This window comes from Apodemus sylvaticus, chromosome 7 (genome assembly GCF_947179515.1).
Source record: "Apodemus sylvaticus chromosome 7, mApoSyl1.1, whole genome shotgun sequence".
Taxonomy (NCBI): domain Eukaryota; kingdom Metazoa; phylum Chordata; class Mammalia; order Rodentia; family Muridae; genus Apodemus; species Apodemus sylvaticus.
The window spans coordinates 78,576,450-78,586,470 of record NC_067478.1 but is presented as its reverse complement, the minus strand read 5'-3'; the positions used below and the strand labels follow the sequence as shown (position 1 = coordinate 78,586,470).

The 10,021-nt window shown below is 45.5% G+C and overlaps 1 protein-coding gene across 1 annotated transcript; it reads right to left on the bottom strand.

Annotated features, from left to right (window-relative positions):
• Positions 1-906: 906 nt before the first annotated feature.
• Positions 907-9,981, bottom strand: Sdhd (succinate dehydrogenase complex subunit D). Its single transcript, XM_052188390.1, has 4 exons — positions 9,875-9,981; positions 7,504-7,620; positions 5,700-5,844; positions 907-1,820 (listed from the first exon to the last, which is right to left on the bottom strand). The coding sequence occupies exons 1-4, from the start codon at positions 9,924-9,926 to the stop codon at positions 1,655-1,657; spliced, it is 480 nt and encodes a 159-aa protein (XP_052044350.1). The 5' UTR covers positions 9,927-9,981; the 3' UTR covers positions 907-1,654.
• Between the last annotated feature and the right edge of the window lie 40 nt (positions 9,982-10,021).

Genomic DNA, 10,021 nt, shown 5'->3' with positions numbered 1-10,021 from the left:
GCCGCTGCGCTGCCCGCAGGCTTTCTACCTGAGCTCTGTCTTCTTAGTCCGTTACTATTATTATCCTTATTCTGTATTGTTCGCATGTGCTCACGTAGCTTGGAGGATAAACTGGGCTCATTTCATCCTCCCCCCTGTGGGCCCTGGGGCTGACTCAGGTTGTCATGCTCGGCAGTTAGATAACCTCACCTGTAGAGCCTCCTCATCCGCCTCTACCTTTTTTATATTAGATTTTCTTTTCGGGGGCGTGTGGTTCATGTGTGCCACAGCACACCTGTAGAGATCATGGGACAATGGGAGTCATATTTCCACTGTGTGAATCCCTGGGACTGAACCCAGGCTGTCAGGCTTGGCAGCAAGTGTCTTTACCCACTGAGCCATCTCTCCAGGCCCTCTTCAGTTTTCCTAGTACATGGCCTCTGATCTCGCCACCTGACATACTGATGCATGTTGCAAATGGAACCTCCAGGAGCGACATGTCCAGTGTTCCTCATCAAGGCTTACAGCCAGCGCATCCACAGAGCTGGGGTCACAGGCATGTACCACCATACCTGGCATAACACCATTTTAATGAATAAAACTACAGTCGTGCACACAGGCCACTACTCAGGAGGCTAGTCACATGGCTTGAGCCCAGCCTGGGCAACAAGCTAAGGCACCACCTCAAACTAGAACAAAGCAAGTGACTTTTATGGATTACAACTATAACTCCAGCTCTTGAGAAGCAGAAGCAGAAAGATTGCAAAGTTTGAGCCCACCCTGGTCTACCTAGCGAATTCTGGTCTGGCCTGGTTTACTACAGTTTCAGATTAGCATGAGCCTGCAGGCTCTATTTCACACATACAAGCACCAAACAAAACCCAAACACTAGAGAATATTAGCACATTTAAAAAGAAGTACAATGTATTTTCATTATATAATATTTTATTTAAAAATTTTGCTTTTCCAGAGTACACTTTCTCATTAACAACTCCCACGGTGGGAAGACAGGTTATTCCTTAGTCTTATATTTTTGGACAGCTCATTTCTGTACAAGTGAGATACATCTGAAGAGTAGTCTGTTTGCAATCTGTCATATTTTAACCCACCTACAAGGAGAACTCCCTACATTGAACTTCTTTAAATCTAGCTTTCCTCGATTTCCTTCCTAAGACTTAAAAAAAAAAAATCAGTAATTGAGTTGAGAGCATCTCCTGATTAAAAGTCCCCTAGAAACAGAGCCATAGCTGGTGTCACCTGAACAAGAATGGAAGGTTCCAAAGGGAACACTTTCCAGTTTCCTGCCATGTCTGACTCATGAGGGCACAGCACTCCCTCCTGGTCTGAGGAGAGACAGCTACTCTTATCCTGACAGCAATCAGCTGGCTCTCTTTCAGAAAAGCTGGTCAAAGACAACATGAGCTATGAAATGTTCAGTTACACCATGAGGCCTGTGAGCTGGCGACCATACTCAGTGGACATGGAACTCAGACTCACAAATGGGCCAACCTAACTCCTCAAACCTCTTCTTCAACAAATAAATTCTGAAAATAACCATGTAATTAGAAGGCGTTCTGCCCACCAATGGCCTTATCCTTCATCCCTCCTCACTGCGAGGTGAGCGGCACTGGTGAGGCAGCGGCAGGGAGGCATACAATCGAATGCTGCACCAAGCTCAGAGCTTCCACAGCATGGCAACCGCTCTGCAGATGCCTACGTCATGGTAATTGAAGTAGCAAAGCCCAGCAAAGGTCAGAGCTGAGACGGCCAAGAGGCCTGCCTTGGCAGCCTTCTGCAGTGTGTCCCCATGAACGTAGTCGATAACCACTTGTCCAAGGCCCCTAATGAAAAGTCAAACACAGGGCAGTTAGAGGCCATGCAGACAAGTTAAGTTCCCCACGCACCCAAAAGAATACAAAACACCCCAAAATACAAAGTCTTTCTCTATGACTCCAATAACTGTTTGCTCTCGCAGGGACCCCGTGCAGCTGTTCACAGGCAGGATTGTTTCTATGCTTTGAGTAATAGCCAAAGCAACTCATGTTTAAAAAGTGGAAACCAAAATGCAACAGACTCGCTAACAGCCCAGCAGTGGTAGTGCAAGCCTTAAATCCCAGCACCAGGGAAGCAGAGGGGAGTTGGAGGCCAGCCTGGACTACAAAGTGAGTTCCCGGAGGGCCAGGGCTACACAGAGAAACCTTGTCCTAAAAAGCAAGCAAGCAAACAAACAAAGAGAGTTGCTAATAATGTATAAAGAGAGCTCATCCTGGGAATTTACATTTCCAGGAAAGTAAATGCTCCTCTATCTGTAAAATCTTTTCATTTTTAACTACAGCACATGTTCTACAGAGCTTCACTCATGAAGAGTGCACCGAGCATATGGTGCTGTGTGCGGAACATGCTGGGAATGCTGAGGACAATAGATAACGGGTACTCCCTCTGTGCAAAAACAGACTTTCTAGTGAAACAAAAGAGTGAGTAACTGTGTGTGTAGCCTGAGGAGAGAGCTCAGGGTGACGTGCGGGAGAACAACACCCAAACAAGTGACTCTGATCCTGGCATCCCTAAAGAACAGTAAGGACGTTAATGAGACTGGAGTCAGCGAGTCAAGCAAAACCACAGCAAGCAGATGGACTGGGCCCTAAGGAAACGCCAGTAGGCTTTCAGCACAGACAGAGTTCCTAATAAGGAGCGGCCTGACTTCACTATTTTTATAGCAGTTTCATTTAGACATAACTCACACCACAGAATTCACCTTTTTAACAATATATACTTGGCAGTTTAGTACAGTCAGAGCTGTGAAGCATCGCCACTAACGCTAGAGCGTTTCACACACTCGGGAAGCACTGTCCCACTCGCCACCCACTCACCGGTGGACTAGCGCGTTTCTGTAGCTGTGCCTATTCTGGCACTTCATACAGTAAGACTGCGCAAGATGGCCCTGAGCCACACTTCTTTCAATCTCCACACTGCAGCACACCTCAGGACTTCATTCCTTTATGCGGCTAATACTCCATGGTATGACCTTGACACCATACTCTAGTTAGGCCAAATGGATGGTGTCCACTTTTACCTAATTTAAGTAACGAGCTATGGTGTTCTTGTGTAAATTTTAGTACAGACACATTTTGCTTTCTTTTTTGTTATAACTGCATTATTTTTTGAAATGAGATCTTACTAAGGATAAGGATGACTTTAAACTTGTGACCCTTTTGCCTCCTCTTCCCGACCGCTAGGATTCCAGGCATGCACCGCCATGCCTGGATGGTGGGGACAAAACACAGGGCCTTAGGAATGCTAGACAAGCTCTAGACAACTGTGGCCCATGACCAGCTCTGTATCTGCATTTCCACGATAGAGAGGGAAGGGACAAAGGCACAAAATAACACACAGAAAATGGAGCAGATAGAAGGTAGTGAGTGAGTGCTCCTAAGAAGACAAGGAAAGAAGACAAATGGCAGAGTAAGTAAATGCAAGGAACTCTCTGCTGAGAACACGGTGTTTAAGATCTCAGGTGCAGGGCTGGAGAGATGGCTCAGTGGTTAAGAGCACTGGCTGCTCTTCTAGGGGTCCTGAGTTCAACTCCCAGCACACACATAGTGGCTCACAACCATCTATAAGGGGTCTGATGCCCTCTTCTGCAGTGCAGGTATACATACATGCAGACAGAATACTCATAATTACTAAAAAAGACATAAATTTTAAAATTATCTAAAAAAAAAAAAAAACAAAACTTGAGATGGGGAACAAACCAGGTGTGTAACTAGTAACAGGTTTACACACCCACACCCACCCACACACATGAAGATAGTGAAGACCAAAATGGAGGGTCCCCAGAACACCTGAGGACTAGTAAGAAAGCCTGTGTGCCTGGAAAGAGCAGCTGCAGATGAGAGGAGTATGTGTATGTGTGTGCGTGTGTGTGTGTATGTGTGTGTGTGTATGAGTGTGTGAGTGTGTGCACTCATGTGCAGGGAGGAGGGTCAAGCTAGGAGGTGGGGGTGTTGAAGGCTCTCAGGGCAGTCTTCTGTTTATTTTACCTTGTTTTATTTGGGTTTCTTCATATATATGATTTATTTTTGTGTGTTCACTGGTGTTTTGCCTACATGTGTTTGGGAGGGTGTCGGATTCCCCTGAACTGGAGTTACAGACAATTGTAAGCTGCCATGTGGGTCGTGGGAATTGAACACAGGTCCTCTGGAAGAGCAGTCAGTGCTCTTAACTGCTGAGCCATCTCTCTAACCCTTTATTTTGGTTTCTTGAGACGGGGTCTCACACTGTCACCCAGGCTGGACCTGAACTCACTATGTAATATGGCTGATCCTCTGACCTCGGCAAATGGAGATCACGGGTGTGTTCTACCACCCTCGAGAATGTAAGTTTTTACAGAGACAAGGTCTCGCTCGCTGCCCTGGGTGACTCTGAACTAGCAACCCTCCTGTTTCAGCTCCCTGAAATAGACAGACTCGTAGGTCCTAATATCACATGCAGAGTCTACACAAAATTTTAACAATTCTTTTAGTTTGAGTAAGTTGAGATAGGTTTCAGAGGGAATGACGACCCCACATAACATGTGACAAGATCTCTGGGGCTGCTGTGCTGACGACAAACACCAAGGGAGGGGGTCAACTGAGGATGAGCATCAGGTTCAGGGTGTGAGCAAGAGCACATGAGATGACGACAATTCACACGGGCAGAGGAGGAGCCCGGTGTGCGTGGGGTGCACGCCTGGAAGGCCAGGACAAGGGAGGCAGAGATCCCTGAGTTCAAGGACAGCCCAGACTATTTACTAAGTTCCAGGTCATCCAGGGCTGCAGAGTAAAACCTCATCTCAAAGACAGTATACAGGAAGACTAGATTTGCAGATACAGGTCTGTGACCCCAGTCACTGGAAGGTGCAGGCAGGAAGATGAATTGTTCAGTGTCTTCCTTGGCTACGTGAGATCCTGTCTCAAAAAGACAAACGGATACAGGAGGAGCAGCCTGGGAGACAACTGGAAACTCAACTGTACAAAAACTGTGTTCAAAGTGCCTATAAAGACTATGAAGGTCAAGACGGCAGCCAAGCAGACGGACACATAGCAGGCATGCTCATTATGGTGGGTTGAGTGAGCGCTCTCCATAGGCTCATGCATTTGAATACTTGGTTCCCAATTGGAAGAACTCTTTGGGGAGGGCTAGGAGGTGTGGCCTTGCTGGAGGAAGTATCACAGGGGGTGCCTTGGAGGTTTTCAAAAGATTGCAAGTCCCAGTTCCTCTCTCCCTCTCCCTTCTCCCTCCTTCCCCTCCCCCACTGACTCCTAATTATAGATCAAGATCTGAACTCTCACTCCACTTCCATGCCTGCTGGCCACCAGGATGGCCATGGACTCACCCTCTAAAACCATTAAGTCCCAAATGAACTTTGGTAACAATGTTTCTTTAAAGCAATTAAAAAGTTGCTAAAACAGAAGTACACATGTGCAAGCAATCTCAGCACTTGATGCTGAATCAAGACAATTTCAAGTTTAAGGCCAGCCTGGACTACATAGTAAAACCTTGATTCAAAAACATATAATATCAATAATCTACCCACATACCCAGATTTAGCTGACAATTGATAGTTGTTTGTATGCTTTTAAGTTTTCTACAAGCCTTGAGATTTCAATGCTTCCTTTATAAACAGACAAGTTTGTAGCAAACAGACCAAGCAGACAACACAGAGGGATTGTGGTACTTGCCAGTGACTATGCAGGGTGAGGGCTGCAGCCAGAGAGTAGTCCACCGCAGAGCAGGGATTCAAGTACCCAGCGGGAAGCAGGCCCAGCAGCAAAACACTGACAACCCTCTCACTGGTCCAGTGCAGAGATGCAGCCTTGGAACCAGCTACAAAAGGAACCAGATTCACAAGAGTTGAGAAAGAACAAACACTTCAATCACATGATTACCAAAACGTTCAGAATGTAGGCAGTATACACAGCAAATCCATCAGAAGCACAGATATCCTGTGTCTCTGGGCACAAGACACACTCTTGCTCATAAGCAAGGAGGCAGGCTGAGCACCTGTGAGGAGATTAAGGCAGTCTTTGACTTCAGCCACACAGGTGTCTTATGAATGTAACTTAGCAATCCCTGACGAAACCCCTTTAAAATAATAATGCTAATAACTGTCTAATCTTTGGGGGAAATGTGGTATGTTTTAAAAACAGCTCAAGCCAGAGTGAAAAAGGATCAAAGGTCTAAGGCTACTTGTTAAGGTTACAGTCCTTCTTGTGTCTCTTTATAACCCAGTGCCACACAAATGAAACGGGAAGAAGGCTCTTAAATGGTCAAAAACAGCATAGGGTCTATGCACTTCTAAGAGGCTAGAACTCCTAGAACCTCACAAAAGAATGGAGCTCCTACTCAGAAAAATGCACGCAAGCATACACAGTAAAATCTATGCATACTACCTCAGAGGGCTTTCTTCAGTCCTATGTACTCCAAAACCAGTCTGATAAATCTAACAAAGGAATCCAGAAACAAAAACTTTTCAAAAACAAAAAAGTTCTAAAAGGTCGAAAAGCCCTATAGCTAGAATCTCTCATCTTTTAAGTGGCCGTCTTAAGAGGACCGAAAGGCAGAAAATAAAAAATAAAAACAGAGATGCTTTACAAATCTCTATATTTCAGCAGCCAGGCATGAAGGCACCAAATAATAACGGCATCAAAGAGGCCAAGACAGGAGGGCTGCAGTCTGGAATACACAGTGAATTCCAGGCCAGCTACAGTTAAAACCCTATTTCAAAAAAATTAACAAACAAAATGGCAAATCAAAACTATGATCTCAGGAAGATCACTGCAAATTTGAGGCCAGACTGGATTTCAATGCAATTTTCAGACCAGCTAGGACAAAAAAAAAAAAAAAAAAAAAATTTCTCCCTCCAGACTTTAATGGAAATCCAGTTAGCTCATTAGTCATGTTTAGAATGTCTAATGTGAATATCCACACAGTATTCACCTACAAAATCCCATATGGTTTTAATCAACCTAAAAAACTCAGCTTTAAATCCAGGAATCAGTCATAGGATTTGATTTTATGTACAATTGGCTCCTTTCCACTGGCTAAACAAACACCAGTAACTAAGTCACACTGAACAGACTTCCTAAAGAATTGTTTTATTAACAATAATGTAACACATTTTGAAGAGTTAGGCCAGAAGGTTCTCTGTGAATATAAATGGTATTAGTCCACCATGTCTGCACTGTATGCACAAAGGTTTGTAAACTGGGTCTTTATTTAACCAGCAGACAATGAGTGTCTCCCTGAGAAGACATCAAGACCCACCTGCCAAACGTATTATTAGCCCAGGTAAAGATGGCCAAATCCCCAAAACAGTAGCAGTGCACAACTTCTTTAACTCGCTCCCTTCCAGGGAATCCAACACCCTCTGCTGGACCCTGTGCATCAGGAATGCAAGCGTACAGACAGACATACAGGCTAACCACCAACACGCTTAAAATAATAAATACAGCTGCTGACGGAGCAGAGGCAGGGAGAACGTACAGCGGTGGCTTGGTGACAGGTGAATGTGCTGGGCACCACACCATCCTGGGGTAGGCCGGTCCTGGAGGAATGCTGACACGTAAGCAGGTCTGGCCACCTGGCTTCGGAGCAACAGAGCTGAGGGAGCAAAGACAGGGGCCGTGAGCATGCCACAAAAATTAGTAAGTTTTTGCTTTTAAAGGATTTATCTTAATATGCATGAGTGTTTTACCGACATGTAACATCATGTGCATACCAGGTGCAAGCAGACATCTTTCTTTATTACTAGAGTTCTAACTAGATACTAGAGTTTTTATCTACTCTAGACCTGGAGTTATAGTTATTAGCCACTATGTGTGTGCACGGGCCCGCTCCTCGGCTCACACTCACAGGGGCGTGCTGCTCACAGGCCTGCTCCTCGGCTCACGCTCACTCACTGTATTACTCAGCCCAGGCACAACTGCCTGTGCTGCCCACAGTGGCCGGGGTCTTTCCACATCCTCAAGCAAGACACTCTCTCACAGGCACAGACAAAGGCTAATCCAATGGAGACAATTCTTCAGTTAAGGTCCCCCTTTCCAACTAACTCTAAGTTGTATCAAAAACAAGCAACAACTAGGCAAAAACTAGCCAACAACTGCATTTACTTCATAACACTGCTAAAAATTAGGCAGAGTAAACAAAGGTTTAATGAGTTCCCATAATGCTAACTGCATACATACACAGAAAGATAACTTAATATTCTCTCTCCTGTCTTTTTTTTTCTTGGAGGTGTGCATGTGCGTGTGGGTTAGGGGATCAGGGTGGAAGGTGGTTAACAGGGGTTCACTGTGTAGCCCTGGCTGGCCTGCAACTCTCTACGCAGACCAGGTTAGCTCCTAATTCAAGAGAGTTGCCTTACAGAGCTAGAGTTACTCTCTGTCCCTGGCCCTATGACCTTGAACCTTTTGACTCTCCCATCTCCAGCACCAAGCACTAGACTCATCAGCTTGTGCAAGCAGACCTGAGCCATTTCTAGCCTTTCTTCTACAAAGTGTAGCCTAAGTCTGCACTTCCCAACTGTTCAACTGTGACACTGTTTTTCATACACCCCATGTCTGTTCCAACAATCGATGCTTAAGTAAGTTGACTCCATGCAGTCAGTTCCAGTAATAGCCAATAGCCAGTCAGTTATTTCCCTCTATAAATTACCAAATCCTACTAACACATCTCCTTAACACTTCCCGAGACTGCCTTCTTCTTCTTGTACTTCCCAAGCGTAGGACTGCACCCGCCTGGCTACCACGTGCTTATCTCATCTCCATGACTTGGGTCTGAACCTGCTCTATCTCCACCAAGGCCATCTCCTACACTAACCCTAAGTCTAGGCTGAGGCTGAGGCTATATAGTCTGGCAACAGGGCATATGTTCAAAAAAAGTGAGATGCTGGGCTCAAAGAAAAAGATTGCAAGGTCAGGTGCACACCAGCTACTCAGGAAGCTGATACGGGACAAGTTCGAGGACAGCCTAAGTGACAACAGTAACAGCAAAAATAAACCAAGATTGTAAACCTATCGAACCTTTCAATCTTACTCCCAACCAGGGCAACATAGAGAGATTGCATTTTCAAAATATAATAAAATGAGTTCTGTGGCTTAGTTCCATTTTGCCTTTCTAGGCTAATTTCACACTTTTACTTTCACATATATCTATTCCAATTTATTGCACCCTGCGCATCTTTATATCACCGCACTTTGGCTTTTGCTGCTCTTACTATAACTAGAATGTAACTCCCTGCATAACCAAGGCAGGTTAGTCCTTCCAAAGCAAGGGATTCTCTATACTCATTACTAATATTCATATAACACAACAGGTTTTGCTTTACTTTGCCTGTAGCCTACACACAAGAAAGTTTCTTCGAGGGTTAAAACTGTCTAATTCGTGTTCGTATACCAGCCTCGTAGGCGCCTGGAATAACGAAAATGTCTGGTTAAAATGATTATCTAAACCCTGAGTGATGGTGCACGGTTGTCGTGCCAGCACTCGGGACGCAGTCAAGTCTTGTCTACATAGCTAGATGGAGGAAAGATAGCACTACATAGCAAGCCAATCAAAGCAAATTATCAAACAGATTCCTTCCATCCACACTCAAATAGGAGTTTGTTTTCACATTAGCCCGGCGTCACAACCACAGTCCAGAAGCGGAAAGCACGAGCTGGGGAGACCAGCCAGCATTAAACACTTGGGCCTCTAGGCTACAGCGGTCACCGCTGTGTCCGCAAAGGTGCCTCGAGGGCACAAGTGGAAGTTCCTTCCTCTCAAGACGTCCCACCACCCGGCGGTCGAGCCCTAACTCTTTCCTTTCCCCTGCTCCAGGCTGCAGTAAGAACCTTTGATGGCCAAGACGCCTCACCTCGAGCTCCTTGGCCACTGCAGAGAAAGCCCAGCTTTAAGAGACCCGCCATGTCGCTTTCGAGGGCTCAAGGTCACCCTACAACCCGGAAGCAGTTACGTAGTAAGTCCCGCCCCGCGTAAAAGAACGGGGAAGCAACTTCAAGAG